Below are 20984 nucleotides of genomic sequence, written 5' to 3'. Positions count from 1 at the left end.
TGTGGTAAGTAAAGTTTCAAATGTTAAATTATTCTAAAGGTTTTGTCTTTGTACACTGTACATGAGTGACATGTTTACTTCATCCATTGTTCTGTCTTTAGGACAGTCTTGCTTTTCCCCAAGGAGGTTCATGCTCATTTGGAACCGCTCCATCGTACACAACAACATTGCAGCACTGTGCCTGATGTTCAGAAGCTACTTCTGCTTTAACAGTCATTATCCAACTGAGCTGGCTTCAACCCTGGAGTTTCTGCAAAGGTACATATTTATGAGTGCTGTCATGCGATTCATTTTTGGGTGTGGTTAGTTAATCATGACCTGCAGTTAATTATTCTAATTAATCTTGTATTAATCTAACTCAGGGCTGCTCATCCCTGGTCCTTGAGATCTACCACCCTGCCTGTTTTCCAACTCTCCCTGAATTGCTTGCTGATGATTAGCTGGACCAGGTGTGTTCATTCAGTCAGAATGTGGAGACGTCTGGTTGAGCTGATCAACAGCTAGCAGGGCTTGGAGATCTAGAAAACAGGCAGGGTGATGGATCCCAAGGACCAGGAATGAGCAGCCCTGGCTAACCTAAAATTTAGCTGTGAAAAATCCTTATTTTGGGGTAATTTGATTTAAATAGCAAGATTGTGTCACAGTAAAAGAAATATAAAATACAATTTAAAGGGTGGCTTTATGAAGTTTTCTTAGTGTAACAGACTTTTTTCCAACCTTTACTTTTGTACCACTAAATGGTAATTCTTCAGTCTCAAACAGAACAAAGGCCTAAGCCAAAGTGCTCTAATTTAAAAAACTAATGGAAATATTCTGAACAATCCAAAAAATATTGACCATAAACTTCTTAATTATATATATAACACAACACAATATATGTGTTGAAATACCTTCTTCCACAGTTTGCCGTCTGACACGATCAGCCCTCAGCGTCCCAATTAAGACATGGGTATTATTTTTCCCTTGTTAAGAGCCAACCATGCAAAATGAGACTTGATCATTTCTTAAATGTTTGATCTGGACTGTATCATGAAAAATGAAATGAAACAGATTTGAACCTTATTTGTTAAATATTTAATGCCCATAGAATGCTGCATTTTAATTCTTTTAACTGAAACAGATGTCCTCTCAAGCGACGTGTGGCTGCTTTTAGGGATGACAGAAACGTAATCTTGTGGTAGCATTATGCAGCTGCTTTTATAAAACTACAGTTTGCTTCTAGCTTGAAGTGTTATCTTTGTTTGTTATGTGCGGTCTATTATCAATTTACTCATGCCAGATTTTAATGTTCTTGTCTTACAGCTGATGTCCTGTGATGTGCCACTCTACCTGGTTGGGAACAAATTGAAGAGGCCAAGCTCAAGAAAGCCGTTGTCAGCAAATGTAGGGCAGAGCAGGTTCTAAGGCCACTGCTATGATCTACAGTATGCGGACTGGTTTCTCTTCCATCTTTTTTCTTATTTTTTATCTTAATTTGGTTCTCAAATTGGTTCATGGATTTGATAGTCTGCAAGTTTCAGAGAATGTTTTTATCAGGTACTTTTTTACGTGGTTACATAATCTTGTTTTTTTCCTTGTACCTCAGCAGTGCTGTCAGTGTGTTTGTTGTTTAAAATCAGGAAGTTTTCTTTACCATCATGTCAGCCACATTTAGTACGCCACGGTTCATGTACTTAATGCATTTAATATTTTAAAAAGTGTTTAATACTGCTACCACAATTCAAATGCTGTACTGATGATGGTGCTGCCCAAATAAAGTGTAAAGCTTTTACATTTTTAGTATTGTTTTTACTGTTACTGTATATCAGTGGTCTCCCATCCTGGTCCTTGAAGGTCACTGTTCTGGATGTTTTAGCTGTTTTCCTGCTCCAGCAGATCTGCTGCAGTGGTTGAATTGCCTCCTCAAGTTCTGCAGGATGTGGTTAATCACCTGTTGATTCACATCTGGGGAGCAAAGAAACATCTAAACCCTACTGGATGGTGGCCCTTGAGGACCAGGATTGGCGACCACTGCTATAAAACTAAATTCTCTTTTCTTTCTCAAATATATCTCAAATATCATTCTCATTAACGGCTTTGGTAAGACATTTAAGAGAAATGACTTAGGCATGAAAGAGACATCAGACAGACAATGATGAGATCTCTTTTAGGACTCATTCTTCTCAGATTTGTCTCATGAGCGTCTTAGATTCGTCTCTCCCACTTCTTAATTATTGCTCAAACCGTTGTCTCAACTCAACCTCATTTGTCTCAGTGATGTCTTTTCTCATTATAGCTTAACTCTTGCTCCTAAGGGACCCTTAGGAGCAAGAGTTAAGAAGCAAATGATCACAGAATGATACGAATATGAGACGCTCAAACTGATCTCAAGAGATGAGATCAAGCAACATATGAGCAACAGGTTTTTCCTATGGGATGGTAAGACCACGTATGGATGTTGGAAAGAGAAACTTTTTTACATTGATCTATCTTAATTATTTGCTTCAGTTAAGATAAATCTTTTTTTTAGTTAAGTCAGCTGATGCATCCACCTGCAGACAAATAGATCCGTGTACGTCTTTGTTTTCCTCGTCTGAGCTGGAATCTGGATCTAAACTGTACGGCTGGATAGATCTGACATTACTCTCCTTTTTTAGTAATATTAGGTTGATGTTGTGATGGTGTCGCTGCCGCCAAAGGCCGCTAGTATCAATATTTATTTTGGTTTATAACATATTAAAAGATAAAATATCATGACTGACTAGGCTCGGCAGACCCAGATGCTGGAACCCGGAAGGATGACAAGAGGTGAGTAGTGGTAAGTAATGGGTTTATTAGTTCAGCTGGTGATGTTGTCTTGATGCGTTAGGGAGGCGACGTGGCTGGAGGGGGTCCGTGGATCCGAGACGAGACGAGGACTGGAAACGTAGCTTGAGGGACCGACTGTGGCTTGAGAGTTGGCGTGGACTCCAACAGCGCTCCACTGAAGGAGGTGAGTGTGGATGGAAATCTGCTCGGCGCGTCCGCTTGACCGTCCACTCGTGGACTAGGATATTCCTGGAACAGGACAAAGAGTCGTGAGGCGAGGTGTAAGAGGTAATCAAACAAGGATCACTAGAGGCTAGAACATGCATGAATTTATGTTAAAGAAACAAGTCCTAAGGGATTAAAGATAAAACTGTGAATTTCCAAATAACCTTATCTACAGAGTGCGTGCCACAGAGTTTGATGCTGAGGAGAGAAGTAACCAAAGATAGATTTGATCCCACCTTTGCATTTTATAGTACTAGGTTTAGGGGTTGTCATCTGGACTTAGATTTTAAAAACTAAGTCCAGATGACAACCCCTAAAACTACTACTATGATGGAATCCACCTGGAAGAACGAGAGTCTTCTTAGACACATTAGCATTTGTGAGGGGCGGATGTCCGCTTGAGCACAGCCTAACCCCAACACCGAAGGCCGGAGGCGGGCTACACCCTGGTCAGGTTTCCTGTAACTGTTGAACTCATTAAAATACTGGACAAAAATCATTTTTATACAAACAAAACCTTGTAGACAAACAGAAAAACAAACAGGATGGCAGTAAGTACAGTTTTATTCAATCCAGCACACGAAACATCAAAGTCATTGCAGTCATTAGAAGAAATGAAAGAATAGCAATTTTAATTTTTCATCTTAAAACTTCCTTTTTTCCAGAAATGTGAGAATAAAGTTATCATTCAAAGTATGTAAAAGTATGCAAAAAGAAATTTGAGCCAAAATTGCATTTACATGCACATATATGTTAAAAATATAGAAATTCCTTCTGAGGGTCTCTTTTTAAACTGCAGTGACAGGGGTTTGCATCTGACTTCATATTTCTGTCCAACACATTTAATCAGATTGAACAGCAGAGATCAGGCTGGTCATGTTCTGTTCCTTCTCAAATCTGTAAAGGAGCAGAAACCTGCTGGAAAAGCAGAGAAGAGGATTTAGATTCTTCCATCAGATCTTCTCAAACACCTCAAGATCTGGGCTTCCTGCTTTCACAATAAAAGCTCCTAAAAAAGTTGTCGTTGGCTCATTTTTTGTGCCTCACCTTGTTTTGTTTGTTGCTCCTCAGAGCTTTGATCCCCAGGATGGCGGCGCTGATGACCACACAGAGCTCCAGGACCGACAACACGATCAGCACCCCGTTCAAGCCCCTCAGGAGGACCTGGACAAATCACAGTAGCCCACAAGATGTCCTAAGAACTTCTGGGGTTTTATGGGTCAAATGAAGGCTAGTTTGCTTTCAATTTCAGGGAAAGTTAGTGGTAGGGGTGCAGCCTTCCAACAACCTCACTCCTGATTGATGAGAGTGGTTGCCCTAGAAATGTTGACTCTGACCAATGACTGATCACTGACCATGTCTTGCTCCAACATGGCAGCATGCGCAGTCAGAAAAATGGGCGACAGAATTGCCTTCATTTGGCCGGAGTAAACCATTTTCTGGGGGTGACGTCACTCGCTCCAGTCCTCATGTACGGTGGATCCTTGCTTTTTTGAGGAAGTTAAGTTTTTTTTAAAACAACCCACTATGAGTAAAATGTGCAAAGTTTCCTCTTTACGTTTTACAATAATAATAGATGTTTTTCTCTTGTTTTTCAACTCTCAAGAACCTTCATAGAAAACTAAATCCAGTATTATAGAATGGATACAAAGATGCGATCGTGATTGAACATTTATGTAAATTTGGCAAACGGTACTCATTGTACACTGGGGACACAGCACGGAGAGGATTGATTGACAAGGTCGGCAGCCAGTCAGGTTGCAGAATAAATCTGCTGTATAAAACAAGAAAAAGAAAAAAAGCATGGAAAGTTGCATTAAAAATAACAGCAAAACAACAAGATGAAGCATGTTATAGCGAGGGACCGCTGTACCTCCTGGTGCTTCAAACGGAGCTCCTGAACTTGCGGTTACAACTATAACCATAAAGCTCAAGAAGGTAAACAAATAATCTGTTTATGAGCTCCATTCATTTACATAACACCTCAGGGTCTATAGAAATAAGGACATCTTTCAAATTTAGGCTTGAGACCTCAGTAAATGTCTTGCTTTAAATTCCTGATGTGGCCCCAGACTCTGTCTCCAGTGCCCCTGGGGTAATTGGAGTTTGACAGCCCGGGTTTAAAGGTAGAAAGGAGGTTAGTAGAAAATGAAAGACGTCCAGCTGCATAACTGACCAGTGTCAGCTGTTGGATCTCGTTACACTTCTCCTGCAGCGGTGTTTGGGTCACTGTGGCAGGGGTTGGGTAGCGATAGTACCCATAGTCGCAGCCCCAGGGTTCCATGGTTGCTATGTAGATGCTGTAGAGAACGATGGCTGTGATGGACAAAGCAACTCCTGCTACGCTCACGATGACGTTAAGGACCACCTGTGAACCCAAAACGGGTTTACACAGTTGAACATGAAACACGGTACTGCTTTAGTGAAGACATGCAGAGCTTTTTTTGCTCCCAATTTGAAAAGAATAAATAACTAAGAAAGTAGAAAACTGCTCACCAAACACCGACTTGGAAACCTCTCCGATAAAATGCACATGAAGCCAAATGCAATGAACTAGAAAAAAAAGGAAAGGTTCATCATGTCCTGTGGTGTTTAAAATGAATATGCTAGCATATTTTCTAATTCTGAATTTATACAAATTTTAAATTATTGTTTTATTTTTTATTTCACCTTCATCACTTCACGGTATCTTTTGGCTTTCATGCATATTTCATTTTTATATGTATCCATTATAATGCATAACTGTTTATAACCATAACTTATTTAGAATTTGAATCAAAATAAAGGATCTGCTTCAAATAAATATTAGCACTTAGCATTGTCATCAATGATCAGTATAATACATAACATACAAGTTATGCATATAACCCTGAGCCCTAGCCATTTTCTGTCATTCTTCATCCTAATTTATAGTCCTTTCAGAAGTCCTGCATCATACGTTTGAGATCAACTGGCTTTAAAAGTGCTATTTAAAATATTCTTCTTGTAAATTTAACAATCTTAGCTTTTTTTTTTGTTTTATTGTTTATAACTCCATTATCAATTAACAAATAATACAGCATTTTATTTTTTATCCTGTACCTCCTTCTTGGCAGTAAAATCAGACTTTTTTAGGTTCTTGTACTTCCTACCTTCTTTAATAGCTAAACTAAAGATTTATTTTATCATAATTTGACCTTTTGAACTTTTTTGTGTCATTAGAGCTGGTTTACAATTTATTCTGGTCATTTATTGATTGATTTAGGATTTGCAGTAATGTTGAGTTTCTTCTCAAATATCTACATGTCTTGTTTTTTTCTTTTGTCTGTCATATTTCATTATCAAATCCATTATTCATCTAATTTTGTCTTTAACTTGCACAATGTTCAGCATCAATTGTTTACAGCGTTGTCACCATAGCAACCACGCATTCTCACGTCAACTCCTTCAGATGAGGAATTAAGTTCTGGGATTTTGCTTTCAGCATTCTTCAGTTCATGAATGAAATCCAGTTGTTATGCAGGTATCTTACCAAAGCTCCCAACCAAATAGGAAACTCTGTCATATTTAGATACCACGCAGTGAGCTGACTCGTGCGGAGGATTAATCCAGGGCCGATGTTAAGGAGCCCAATCATAATCTGCATAGCCTGTAAGAGAGACACAGGAACTCAGTGTTCTGCAAAAACCTCATCGTGTTGTTTGCAGTTTTCTGTCATGGATTTCAAACATCACAAACAAAACATCTAAAATAATAGAAAATATCCAGATTAAGATAAGGTCTTCCTGAAGAATGTGTTATTACTCCAAATTATGAAGGCACAAATATGACTGAAAACTTCACAGTTTTTGTAGGTTTAGCTTCATTAACCAGAACTTTAAATGTCAAATAGGACTCTAGAACAGTTTGTGACAAACTGCAAAACATTCTCCTAAAGTTCAGCCCACTGTTGTTTTTCCACATCCATAGAATCCAAAAGGAACATTGTTAGAACGTTCTAGCACACTGTATGGTCACATGACTTTGCTAAATTCAGTGTTTCCACACATTGGACTGGAATGATGGACTGATCAGTTTCTGCTGACATCACGTGTGTGTTTGTCACAAGAACAGGCAGACAGCTGGATCCAAATGCAGCAGGTTTATTAGCTCAGCTAAAAGTCCACGAAGCTAAATCATGGTCAGGCAGATATGAGATAATCCGAGGAGAGACAGGGTAGTCAGGATCCAGGCGAGAGTCGGGGCAGGCGGCAGGCAAACAGAGTCAGAAACCGGGTCAGGAGACAGAGGATCCGGTCCAACTACAACGCTCGGTAAGGAAGGCAGAGCAGCACAAACGATACTTCTCACTGAGTGAGGCTCAGGGCAGAGCTTAACTATGCTGTGGTTGATGAGTGAATGAGAGTCGGGTGTGTGGCATCCAGGAAGTGTGGTTAGAACTCTGGAGATGGTTCCCACTGGTGACCAGAGAGGGAGACAGAGCTCTGACTTCTGACAGTGTTGTTGGCTGTGATGTCACTTTGTCGTTTTTACATTAGAGTAAAACAAACCAGGACTCACCCCAAGGATGGACAGAGACGCTTTCTTCTTCAGCGGCTGAGACACAGAGCACAACGCCGGGCTGTAGCAAAGACCTTTGAGGATCTGGCAGATGGGGGGGCAGGAACTGCTGGGGTCGGAGTTCAGGGTGATCACTGTGACCCCTTCACCTTTGGTCATCATCACAGACATCCTGTCTGCGGATGTAGGAAAAATATCAATTATGTGAAAAATTGCGATATTTTATTGGTCAGTAACAATGTTTAAAAAACAAATTTTAAGCAAACATTTAGCTCAGCGTCTTACTTTTGTGTTCCACTTTAACCCATTGATTGTATGTGAGAACTGGAATGAGTGAGCGTGACGTCACTCATAGAAAATAGTTCACTTCCTGGCCTGTGCTATCCATGTTGGAGCCAGATGTTGTGAGTTGAGCTGTGATTTGTTCAAATTGAGCGGAGTCAACGTTTCTATGGCAACCACTCTCTGAAATCAGGACTTAGTAATGTTGGGAGGTCACACCTCTACCATTTTAAAGTGGACTACACAAAACATGTCAATCAAACGTTTTAAACGTTCGACATGGGTGCCAGCAGGCTCCCCTTACTTTGCTTGAGGCATCTATAATTTGAATACCTTTAACAATAGAAAATGTATCAAGACAAAAATAGGATTATCAAAGTTTATCAGAAGTCCTTCTGACCAATAGATTGACTGAGAAGTCTAAAGAAGTTTATGGGATTTAGGTTCCAAACACTTCCTGTTTGGAACAACAGGGAGAGGGGTCACTCAATCCAGTTCTCATATACAGTTAACCACTAGTTGGCAGTGCACCACAAAACGCCTCATTTAGCAGCTCTCTAATAAGATCTAATGAGAACCGTCTCATAGTAGATGTTTACTCTTCAGTGAGGCGGCAGATGTTGTTCCACAGCTCAATGATGCTCAGTTTAACCTGAAATAGGCAAATTTGTTTCTTTGATCTTTTAATCTATCATCATCATCATATAGTTCAATAAAGCAGTTTTGGAAATGTGTAGCACTTTATTTTCTTAATCATGCTTACTGGTTAAGGCACCTTTCAGCTTTGTTTTTTTTTTTAATAAAAAATATCCTGTTAACAAACCAAACAATACTGTGTTGAAAAAATATTCCATAATTTATCTAAAGAAAAGCACCATGAATTTGCTTTGGTAAAGCAACTTGTTCGCAGTCTGTGTCACACAGCCACTACGTACATTTTGTGCACAGGTGAAAATTGTTCATATGTGAATATACGTCTTTACATGAAATTTTCACAGATGTACAAATGAACCACAGATGTACAATGGAAGATGTAAGAATAAACCACGCAAAGAACACGTAAATCTACATAGAACATGAATTTACGTAATTTGAACATGATATGTGCGCCGTATACGCAAAGTTAAAGGTTTACATCAACAGTATATGCATGAAACGTCTGTTACACATACGTGGAACGGTCATGGAAAGTCAAAAATGTGTATGCGACTCGCATAAATCTCACACAATTGCTTAAGATTTACTTAATAATTGTGTGTAAAGGCCCGTACACACCGGGACGAATATTCGCCAGGCGTTATTCGCCAGCGTTTTTCGCCATGTTTTTTGTGTTCACACCCAGGCGATTTTCGCTGACAATGAGCCGAGCCAACATGCAATTTCATTCCCTGACGTTAGATGGCGCTTAATGTAAACAGAAATACTCCTGTACACAAGGTGGCGCTGCGCAACTTTATGCTTCTTAAAGTCGCTTTTCACTCAGAAGAAGAGAGCAAGTATTTACGCGATTGTCAGAATCAAACAAAGAAAACATGAATATTTCAAGCACCAGTAGCTCCAACTGGTGCTTGGTTCGGGGATATTTTAGAATGTCCGTCATTATTTCTTCGTGGCAGTGTAGACGCTATTTGGCGTCTATCTTCTTCGCTGGTATGTGTGCTCAGCAAGGCAGTTTTGTGTTTGAGCGCCCCCAAGTTGTGTTTTACTGTCACTTCAGAAGCTCCAGACACGTGTGCAAAAGCGCCATTCTCATTGGTCCAGTAGATTTCGACGCGACGCGTCGAAAAAAAAAAACGAACCCGAGGCGCTTTTTTTTTTTACGCTTTGACGCGTGGCGTTTTTTCGCGTCGGTGTGCACACTCTCATTGGTGCCCTTTGTTTAGTCACGAGGCGTTAAATTCGCCGACGAAATTTGTCCCGGTGTGAACAGGCCTTAAGCTATGTAAACTACGCATAAACTGCAAAATTTCAAAACCGCTCAAAACCAGACTCACGCAAAGAGTCGTTGGCCGAAATCCTCTACAGATCTGTGCCCATTGACAAATGAATGAATTACGTTTATCACATATGTTTCACAAAAGACAGAACTTAAGCAAAATGTGTGACATGGCCTTAACCCTTGTGTTATCTTAGATGACCCCACCCTTACATTGACGTGTTCTCCCTGCCATGACAAAGGTGGATAAAGGTGGAAAGATTTCATGTAATCCATGGACACCAGTGAAGATCACAAATCATTGAAGAAAAAAGGTTCAGAGCACTTCTAGTGGGTCTACATGACCTAACTCTCTGTGTTAAAGTGCCTATGATAGCACAAGGGTTAATGTTCTGATAATGAAATAAAATGTATTTTCTGCCATTTTATAAAGGTGTATTAGTATTCACTCAAAGTTTTGCAAATTCATACTCTTTTTAAAATTGGTGATATTTAGCCTTTCTTGCAGCCACACTGTACATACTGATTAGATTTTTTTTGTAATTTCTTTTCTCCAAAAGACACTTTTATTCGTCATCATCATTTGTCCTTTCAGTTGCAGAGACTAGAATAGAAAAAACTGATTTTTTGACCTTTCATCTAAACTTCAGAGGTGTCAGAATGACCTCAAAGAGTTTTACTATAAATTTAAAGAGTTAACTTTTTTGTCACATATCTAGAAGGAAATGTGTTTATTTCCTTCTGCCAAAATGAGACTACATCCTCTCTGATTTTACACCACGTCTGTAGCTTTCAATGGTTGACGGTATAAACAAAACTGTAAACGGATGCACTTGTGTGACTATAATTTTACCAAAACACATATCAGAGAATACATATTAACCATGCACTCATGTACCATAGCAGTTACAGCATGGAATCAAATCAACTTTTGTTTATACAAATGATTGGTTTGTGTCTTTTTTATAAGTGTGTCCACTCAAACACAACAGATTTACCTCTTAGAACAAAATCCTCTTCTTACAGACAAAAAAAAAACAATAATATCCTCGGCCCGATCACTTTTTCTGATGTCCAAAGGGCAGGAGGGAAACGATTCTGCCAAACACTTTGCGCAAACATGTCCTCCCACCAGGAAGCCAGCAGACAATAAAAACCTCAAAGCAGACTAACCTTTACTGTAAGGAGGAGTGTCAAAAGATTTAAATAACACTTCTTTGGTTGAAGTAGAATAAAAAGTACACTTCTTTGAAGCATAAAATCTTTGAGATAAAAACTCTAAATATGACAAAGGAGATGAATCAAGGAGGTGAAGTTTTCGTCGTTCACTGAAGCAAACTATATTTCCCATGATACATTTCCAAAGAACTGGTCATATTCTAGCAGCTCTAATAGGTGTGAGTGTGAATGGGAGTGTGATTGTGGCCCTGCGACAGACTGGCAATCTGTCCAGGGTGTCCCCTGCCTTCACCCACAAGTGGCCGGGATAGGCTCCAGCAGCCCCGTGACCCAGAAATGGACAAAACGGAGGAAGATGAATGAATGGCCATATTCCAGTTCTCAAAAATGTTTACAGACTACATGGGAAAGTAATTTAAAACAAAAAGATTTGTGAAAAAATCAGGAATAATTAAAAATTTAAAAATAAAGTTTAAAGAAAAACATAATAAATATAAATAGGAAACATGTATTTGGATATAACTGCAATTCCCATGATGCATCTCTAAATGTACCGGAAAAGGAAACAGAAGAAGAATCGAGTCAGCTGACTTTGCTCTGTTATTGAGCAGTTCTCTCTTCTTTTTTAAGCCCCGTGTTTATTCAGTCAGATCATTTTTCTGGGTTTTTTCTCCTGAGAGAGGTCGGCCATGTTGCGACCCAAAGCGCTGACGCAAGTTCTCAGCCAGGCGAACACGAACGGCGTCCAGAGCACCCTGTGAGTACCGCGAGCTAGCAGGCTAACATCCAGCTAGCTAGCAGCGGTTTGTTTGCGTCTAGCTCCTTAGAACTCTTAAAGCTCCCCTGAAACGACACGTTTATATAATTATTACTTCACCAACTTAATACTACTTTTACATTTTCATTATTTATTGCAATAAATACAAATATATTTTTTCAAGATTTGTTTTCCGCTGTTAAATCAAATACAGTTTTACACGAATTTCAAGCAGTTGAATTTTGATTTCAAAATAAGAGTCTTTTTAAAATATATTTGGTTCGTTTTTATTTTTGCTTAGAAAGTCTGTTCAGGGTACAAAATATCATTATCAGGTAGAAAAAAAGCAAAAAAAATCGATTTACATTTAAAAAGTGGTGTGGGAAAATAAGTAATCTGTAATGTTTGATGTAGATCTGTTTGATATAGATCTGTTCATCGTTTTAGCCATTTTGCATCAATCGATCAATTTCTGTCCTGGAGACCTCCTGACAAAATTACTTGGTTTTCATGGTTTGAAAACGGAATGGCGTTTGTCTTAAAACTTTGTCACTGTAACTTTTCATCATTGTGTTGTTTTTGTGTGTAATGAACAACCGTCTCTCTGTGCGAGCAGCCTACTGAACAACGAAGGCTCCCTCCTGGCGTACTCCGGTTACGGCGACACAGACGCTCGAGTGACCGCTGCCATCGCCAGCAACATCTGGGCCGCCTACGACAAGAACGGCCACCAGGCCTTCAACGAGGACAAACTCAAGTTCATCCTCATGGACTGCATGGTGGGAACTTTCTCCTTGTTTTCCTTCAGCCCTTTTGTTGAAGTTAGATTCTATGAATGCCCCAACATCTCTGAAGGGGTCTGCAATTTGAGGCATCACAGCTGTTTTTTTTCCCCCTCCATTGTGACTTTAAAGAAAAAATGTGTATTATTTAAATAAAATAATGTGTTTGTAGTTTTGCTTTAGCATGCATACATGGTGGCACCTGTTCAGTCTGGTCTGTTTCAAACGGGACCAAATGGCTCTTTTAATGTTGTACAAAATATGAATAATGGGACTTGAGCAAACCTTCAGATATGGAAGGAGCTGGCTCTTGATACCAATAGCACCACAGGAAGACACCAAACACACACTCCTTGTACTCCTTGCCCATTTTTTTTTGCCCCGCTCTACAGTTTTGTAAACATTGCTCAAGTCAAACGTGTCAACGTCCTGCATCATTTTTCTCATGATACATAAATAATCTTCGCTCATGCAAACAACCAGATGATTTTCTTATTTCTAACTTCCAGCTCTGAGGCAAAATGTTTAACTTAATTCCCGAAAATCAGCGAATCCACACAGTAAAACCCCCACTCTGCCTTAGGAGGAGGGGCTTTGTGGAGAGTCTTGCTCTGTAGATGGAGGGGAAACCTGCTGCATTTGGTCGCATAAAAAAAGCTGAGATCCATTCTTTCAAACCTGTGATTCAGTTCGATTTGCGCCTCATCGCCCCTTATTCAGTAATAATTCATGTCTGCACATTAGCTGAGAGCTGCTGAACTGAGTGAAGGTCAGGCTTACATAAATACTGTCGTAAATCTGAGCATCGCAAACTAACAGCAAAGCAGTGTTCTGTGAGAAATCCATCTGACTTAGTGGATTTATGATTGGAAGTTACAACCTGTAAAGAAAAGTGACTTTTAGTCTTTGGACTCGACCAATAAAAAGGCTTTTTTTTTTTTTCTCAGGAAGGGAGAGTGGCCATAACGCATGTGGCTAACCTGCTGCTTTGCATGTACGCCAAAGAGACGGTGGGCTTCGGGATGCTGAAAGCAAAGGTGAGGGCGCTGCTTCCTCACATGGGTCTTCATCAGCTGTGGTTCCTCAACGAGTCCCGATTCCTGACCCCACAAGTTCAGTTCAACCAAGGACATTTATTCACTCGTTTATTCATTCACTCTCCTCTATGTAGTTTAGTGGAAGTGAAGCATATTTCAGATCAAATTCCGATTCCAAGTTATTGGATTTGGAGTTGCTGCCGATACCGAGTTCCGATCTGTTACTGTCGTAGCACATCCAAAAAAAAATGACAAACTTAATAAACAGATCAACATTTTCCAAATTTTTAAAATTTTATTAAGCTTCTTTTAGCATTTTACACGTAAACAGAGCACTTCTGGGAAGTATCTTCAACAATCAAGGAAAAGTAATGCAATTATCAAATAGAAAAAATAGTTAACTATAAACTAGTACAAACTTGTTAATAGTTAACTAGTCAAAATAGGTTAATTAGCCCTATGAGAAAGTTTGGTGACTGTAGCCTTAACATCTTCAGAACTGTTGAACATTTTTGATCAGATGTGATTCATTTCCCTGTTATAATATCAAATAATCAATTTCCAAATTCATCGTTGTAGCATAATTATGATGAGTATTTGTGACTTTCAACAGAACCATTGACTAATCGTTAGTATTTTTATTATTATTATTATTATTATTATTATTATTATGTATTTATTTATCTTGGTCTATTTTTCCCAGAACTTGCACTTTGTAGGCGGTCCCTTATCAGCCCACCATCAGTTTCATTCTCTTGAAAAGAATGAAAAAAAGAGCAATTTTTATTTATTTACTATTTACAGTCTTTGTAAGTCGTTGGTAAGTTAAGATGAGCCAATATAGACACTTGCTGTCAGTATAAAATGTTTGATATACCGTACTTATTGTGTCAGGAAGTCTGAATCTGTGAACAACTGGTTAACTTTCCCGAACTGTGTTTGTGCGCCTCCTGGTGGCGTATTCCTGCTCCGCTTTACGACAATAAAACGTCCTGATCCATTCAGGAAGTGCCGACTTCTAGTAGAGTATTTATCTGTAATGTTAAAAATATATATATAACGGTAATTTCATTTTGATTTGACTTATTGGTTTATTTCAAGCCTTAATTGAATTAATAATAATAATAGATTGGATTTATCTGTGCTTTTCCAGACACTCAAAGCGCTTCAAATGTGTCCATTATTCATTCACTCTTCATTCATAGTTGGTTCGCGCCTACGGTCCCTCGGACCATCACTGGGATCATTCATGCACATTCATGCTGGTAGCGTTAAGGGTCTTACCCAAGGGCCCTCACTCACTGGTGTTTACTGCTCACCAATTCAATTGCTTGCTTGTTAATTCCCAGCTCTGTGAAGCGAACCCTGGTTTCCTGCATGTCAGTCCTAAAATATCTCTGATTTATCAAGGTCATCACAGAAAGAATGAAATGCATTGATTAAACAAAGACGCATTTAGGTCACGTTTGATTGATTACATATAGTGATAATTAACTACAGTCAAGTAGAACTTGATTTATTCTTTAAAGGGGCAGGAAGGAGCAGATTTATATAAACCCACCCTTACTGAGTTTTTTTTTTATATTTTTCATAATCCAGTTTATCCTAATAATGATAATAGAAACATTACAATCCCTGATTGACATCACTTTTTCAAACACCTGCAGAAGAACAATCAGAGAAGAGGAAAAGAGCAATGAAAAAATGACAGATTGAGGGAAAAGCTTTCTTTTTAAAAGCTTTTAAACTTTATCTTTAGTCTTTGAAGAGGCCATATTCCCCAGATTAACCTTGGCTCTCATGCACAATGATCTGTGCAGCTCTCAAAGTCGGGTTGGAAATACGAACACCCGCCGGGATGAGCTTCTGGTTCCCCACCTGAACCCGCCTTCTGTGACCGTGTGTGTGCTTGCAGGCGGAGGCGCTGGTGCAATACCTGGAGGAGCCGCTGACTCAGGTGGCGGCATCGTAGTGAAGAGTGCTTGATCTGAGGCCTTTGCGGACTTCTGTAACTTTCTGCTTTTCATCTGTGTGGGTGTGAGTCTCTCCAAAATGTCCTCCATTCTGCCCCCTGCTGCTCAGAAACGGATCATTTTGGATTCTGGCAGAACTTTGGAAAATCGTGCTTTTCTGCATTTACAATTATCATGCTTTTATTTTGAAGGTTAATAAAAATGTTGGTTTAAAAGTTGGACGTGTTTCCTGTTATCTTTAAACCAGATTTTAAAAAGCTAAAAGTCAAGAAATACTTTTTAAAAACATCTCTTTGCTCTTTGAAGGAAGAATTGATGGATTTTTATTTTCCAGATGAGAAACAATAAACATGTTTGTTTCATTTCATGATTCAGTCTTTTCACTTGAATCATGGAAAATCCAGCTGCAGCTTTAGAGGACAGGTGTAACAAAACAGGTGAGCATGAAAAAGAAGAAATAAAACAAAGGGAGCCTTTTAAAACTTCAGACTTATTTTCACTTTGTTTATAACCTCAGCGGTTGGTTCTGAGCTGCAGTCATCCTCTCCATTCACTTCACTCTCACTCCTTCACCCTCCCAGTAACTCAGGTTAGTGACATGAACCTGCTGCTGTGGGGTTGCTGGTTCAAGTCCACGGCCAGCAGGAGGAGTCGTTCCTCTACTGTTGAGCAAAACAGAAAAATCCAAAGCAACCTTTGGTTTTTTATCCGGCAGTGTCTCTGTATAAATATTGATGACAGAATCATTTATTAGTGAAAACTTTTTATTTGATCAAAACGGCAGAATTTGATCAGAAAGTAGCTCAGTTTTCAATTCTGATTACATTCTTTTAAATTCAGAGTAACAATTCTCATTTGTAATTTTTCTCGGTGTTTAATGTATATATTTTTTTTATTATTCAAACTTCTGTTTTTAAGACAGTTTTTGTGTTCTGTGTTTTTTCTTACATAAATAAAGTTGTTTGGGTTGGAATCCTTCCGTGTGCCATTTCAGAAAAGTGATCACTTCAGCAGAAAGGAAAGAAGCATCTGGAATGTGAGATAATTTGATCATGAAAGACAGAACTTCCTGTGATTACAGCAGAAAATTACTGACAACCACCGTGTGACGTATAGATAATTCACTCATGGTGTAACTAGAGAGACCTAAATAAAAGTGCGAGGCTGGAACAGTCACCCTGAGGAAGAGCGGTTCGGAGCAGAAGGGTTGTCTGTTTCCAGCTCTCCTCGTGGAATTCCTACCTGACTCTTGGCGTCTGTTTCCTTTGTTAATACTGTAGCGTCCCACTGACGCAATAATGAAGCGGAGGCGACCGTTTCTAACCGTGAGGCTTTTTAATGACTTAGGAACAGTTACTGTCGGCCGTAACCACGCCAAATACAGCACAACGATAATCAGAACTTTCCATCAAAGCATCCATCCTCCCCCAACCCCCTCGTGCACCCACGACCCCTCCTTTATTGTCTGCTCCTCCGCCCATTCTCCCGCTCATCCAATCACACTGGAGCAACGATGTAACCCAGAACACATTAACAGAGTCCCAAAAACGTTAGTCGCTACACTGCCTCCCCCCTACAAAGTCCCACGTCCCGTGGGGTCACACACAAAGTCACGGAGGTGGGGGGGAGGCTGTCTCAATCTCCTGGGCCTCCGTGGAGCCGGCACGGATGGCGCCATGTGATGTCCCGAGACCACCTGCTGCTGTGGGGGTGCATGTGGGGAATTGGCGGGGGGGCCAGCCCTAGCATGGGTGGGGGTAGCTGAGGGGGGCAACGACCTCCCAAAGTACTGCTGTGGCCGTGCATCACCCCTATACGGAGCCAGTCTGTCCCTGTGGAGGGTCACACGCCTTCCTCCAGGTGGGAGCTCAACCCTATAAACCACTTCTCCCAGCTTTTCCAGCACCTCACAGGGCCCCACCCACTGACAGTCCAACTTAGGGCATCTACCCTTTTTCCTTTTCGGGTTGTACACCCACACCAGGTCTCCTGCCTTGAAGTCTTTGCCTTTGGCCCTCAGGTCGTAGTTCCTCTTCTGCCTTATGCCGGCTTTCTCTAGTTGATTGCGGGCAAAGGCATGAGCCGTGTCCATTCTGTCCTGCAGCTTCCTGGCATATTCAGGTCCAGGCGGAGCTCCCAGGGCATCAGGGGGTTTCCCAAAAGACATTTCTGCTGGCGTGCGTAGCTCTCGTCCCAACATGAGCAAAGCAGGTGTGCATAAGGTGGAGTCCTGCACTGCAGACCTGTATGCCATCAAAACGAGTGGAAGATGCTCGTCCCAGTCGCTCTGGTGTGCTGAGGTGAGGATGGCTAGTTGCTTCACCAGGGTCCTGTTAAAACGTTCAACCAAGCCATCACTTTGGGGGTGTAAGGGGGTGGTCCGTGTCTTCCGCATGCCCAAACGCTCACACATGGCGGAAAACACAGCAGACTCAAAGTTCCTCCCTTGGTCACTGTGAATGACCTCAGCAGCGCCAAACCTAGAAAACATGCCCTCCACCAGGGCATCTGCAACAGTCACTGCTTCCTGGTCTGGGATGGCATATGCTTCCGGCCATTTTGTAAAGTAGTCCATGGCAACCAGAACAAATCGGTTACCTCTGTTTGTGCGTGGAAACGGGCCCATGATGTCCACTGCTACTCTCTCCATTGGTGCCCCTGCTGCCAGCTGCTGGAGCTCAGCGCGGGACCGATCAGGGGGGCCTTTATGCGCTGTACAGATGTCACAGCGGCGGCAAAAGTCTTCCACATCCCTCCTAAGCTGGCCCCAGTAGAACCCCTGGCGGATGCGACGGAGGGTCTTTGACACGCCAAAGTGTCCAGACCCTGCAGCTCCATGGCAACCTTGGAGGACTGAGTTTCTCAGCGTACGAGGGACCACCACCTGCCACCGTTCTTCTCCGGTAGCCGGCTCTTTCCAGGCCCTCTGAAGTACTCCATCCTTCAGTCTCAAAGCATCAAACTTTTCGAAGAGTCCTTTGGAGCCGGGGGAGCACCCTGCCACCTCCCCCCACTCAGGTTTGCGGCCGGCCTCCACCCACTGCAGCACTGGTTGCAGGTCAACATCCTGCTCCTGATGCGCTCTCCATTCAGTGGAGTCCACACCCTGCACCAGTCTGCAAACTGGCCAGCTGCTTTCACCGGTGTGGCTCTGCTCCTCTCTGCTGATTACTGCTTCCCGAGCCTCCCTTTTCTCACAGTACTGGCAGCCTGCCAGGGCACAGGGGCGTCGAGACATGGCGTCAGCATTAGCATGGCGGGAGCCCGGTCTATGCTCCACTGTGAAGGAGAATGAAGCCAGCTCCTCCAGCCAGCGAGCGATTTGACCTTCTGGCTCCTTGAAGGTCATCAGCCACTGCAGAGCAGAGTGGTCTGTCCGGACTGTGAAGGGGAGGCCGCACAGATAGTATCTGAAATGGCCTATGGCTTTGACAACAGCCAGGAGCTCCCTGCGAGTCACACAGTAGCGCCGCTCCGCTTTACTGAGGGTCTTGCTGAAGTAAGCCACCACCCTCTCTCCTGCTGACCCCATCTGGCTCAGCACGGCCCCCATTCCCACATCACTGGCGTCCGTATCCAGAATGAAGGGTAATTTGGGATCTGGGGGGGTCAGGATAGGAGAGTTTGTCAGAGCCTTCTTCAAAGAGCTGAAAGCCTGCTCACACTCCTGCGTCCAAACAAAGTCACAGTCCTTCCTCTGCAGGTGAAACAGAGGGGCAGCAATGCAGGAAAACCCGCGAACAAACCGCCTATAATAGGAGGCTAACCCCAGGAAGCTCTTCAAGTCTCTTAGAGTGGTGGGCGTTGGCCAGTCTCTCACAGCTTGCACTTTCTCCTCCAAAGTGCTGATGCCCTCGCCCCCAATCTTGTGACCCAAAAACTCCAGTTCTCTTCTCATGAAGCAGCACTTGTCAGGGTGCAGCTTCAGACCTGCTGCAGCAATCCTCTGCAGGACTTTCCTCAGCGATTCCAGCGCAGCCTTGAAAGACCCCCCGTGTACCAGAATGTCATCCAAGTAGACCAAACATTCCTGACGGGGGATGGAGGCCAGCACCTTCTCCATCAGGCGCTCGAACGTGGCAGGAGCGTTGCACAGGCCAAAACTGAGCACGCGGAACTGCCACAACCCTCTCCCGGTGCAGAAAGCAGTCTTTGGTCTGGCTGCGGGGCTGAGTGGCACCTGCCAATATCCACTGCGCAGGTCCAATGAGGAGAACCAAGATGAGCCAGACACCAAGTCCAGAGACTCATCTATGCGGGGCAGCGGGTACGAGTCCTTCTTGGTCACCCCATTCAGCGGCCTGTAGTCCACGCAGAACCGCATTTTCGGACCCTTCTTTTTCTTGACCATTACAACCCCTGAAGCCCAGGGGCTGTCTGACGGCTCGATGATGCCGCCACGCAGCATTTCCTCAATCGCACTGTCAGCAGCCACTTGGTGGGCAAGGGGGAGGCGGCGGGGGCGTGTTTTAATCGGGCGGGCATCTCCAGTATCGATCTCATGATGAACTAGGTGTGTCAGCCCCACCTCATCCTCAGAAAGTGCAAAAATGTCTCTATACTCCAACAGCACCTTCCACAGTTCATCCTTCTGTCCCGGCTGCAACCCATCACAGCTGCGCCTCCAGATCTCCTTCACAGCTGTCACTCTGTCAGCCTCAACCACTGCGTTCCGCTGATCTGAGGGCAGTGGCTGCGTCTCGATCTTAGGTTGAGGAGTGGTGGGCAGCGGAATAGAGTAGGGCGGGGACAGGTCCTGTTGCATCTCTACCGCCCTTGATGTCTCTCGGGGTAAGCACTGGGCCCGAATGGGTCGGACCATGGGCACCTTAGGCCCCCCAGGGAACTCCAGGGTATTACCCCCTAGGTCCAACACACATCGGGCTGCTCTCAAAAAGTCCAAGCCCAATATGCACTGATCCTGCACAGCTGCAACCCACACCTTACAATCCACCGTCATGCCACCCACTCGAATGTTCGCTGTCCCCCGGCCAAGCATGGGAGTCAAGTCCCCGGTCACAGTTCGTAGCTTGACAGCTGTGGGTTCCAGTAGCATCTCAGCTGGGACCATGTCAGGCCTGAGCAGGGTGGCAGTGGACCCTGTGTCCACAAGTGCTACACAGGACACCCCCTTTATGGTTATGGGAACGTGGCAAAAGTCCCCAACATGGGTCCAGCCCACAACTCTGGTCCACTCCGCACTGTCGTCTGCTTCTGGGGGGAGTTGAGCCTCCCTCCCCCGGCTGTCAAGGTGGGCTCCATCTGCTAGCAGATCATCAGGGTGGGACATGCGAAAACGGGTCTGTGACGTCCCTCCTACACAGACCCCGGGCCGTTTCCCTGAGGAGTCATACGCTTGGGGCACCGCACACTGATGTGTCCAGCCTGGCCACACACCCAACAGACAGGGGCGTCGCGGCGGAAGCGGCTACCCTTTTTCGGGGGCTGCACGGCCACGGTTCGGATCAGTTCTGTGAGCTCTTGGAC

At 42.8% G+C, this 20984-nt stretch overlaps 2 protein-coding genes across 4 annotated transcripts; one reads left to right on the top strand and one right to left on the bottom strand.

Annotated features, from left to right (window-relative positions):
* Nucleotides 1-2792: 2792 nt before the first annotated feature.
* LOC101171775 (uncharacterized) lies at nt 2793-11038 on the bottom strand. 3 transcript variants are annotated; one of them, XM_023964081.2, is made up of 7 exons: nt 10768-11038; nt 7552-7727; nt 6524-6640; nt 5509-5565; nt 5189-5380; nt 4060-4176; nt 2793-3036 (listed from the first exon to the last, which is right to left on the bottom strand). In XM_023964081.2, exons 2-7 carry the CDS (start codon nt 7720-7722, stop codon nt 2845-2847), a joined length of 846 nt encoding a protein of 281 aa, XP_023819849.1. In that variant the 5' UTR covers nt 7723-7727; nt 10768-11038; the 3' UTR covers nt 2793-2844. The 3 variants fall into 3 exon arrangements, with proteins under 3 accessions (XP_023819849.1, XP_023819851.1, XP_023819850.1); XM_023964083.2 differs by lacking the exon at nt 2793-3036 and adding an exon at nt 3559-3927 and having other exon boundaries at nt 10768-11020; XM_023964082.2 differs by lacking the exon at nt 2793-3036 and adding an exon at nt 3559-3930 and having other exon boundaries at nt 10768-11019.
* Nucleotides 11039-11491: 453 nt separating this feature from the next.
* Nucleotides 11492-15716, top strand: lamtor2 (late endosomal/lysosomal adaptor, MAPK and MTOR activator 2). Its single transcript, XM_004078369.4, has 4 exons — nt 11492-11705; nt 12322-12484; nt 13435-13524; nt 15440-15716. The coding sequence occupies exons 1-4, from the start codon at nt 11638-11640 to the stop codon at nt 15494-15496; spliced, it is 378 nt and encodes a 125-aa protein (XP_004078417.1). The 5' UTR covers nt 11492-11637; the 3' UTR covers nt 15497-15716.
* The last annotated feature ends 5268 nt before the right edge of the window (nt 15717-20984 follow it).

The sequence above is a fragment of the Oryzias latipes genome, chromosome 16 (genome assembly GCF_053564925.1).
Source record: "Oryzias latipes strain Hd-rR chromosome 16, Olatipes_Hd-rR_3.1".
NCBI classification, from domain to species: domain Eukaryota; kingdom Metazoa; phylum Chordata; class Actinopteri; order Beloniformes; family Adrianichthyidae; genus Oryzias; species Oryzias latipes.
The sequence above is the reverse complement of the archived record's forward strand: the minus strand, read 5'-3'. Positions and strand labels throughout refer to the sequence as shown.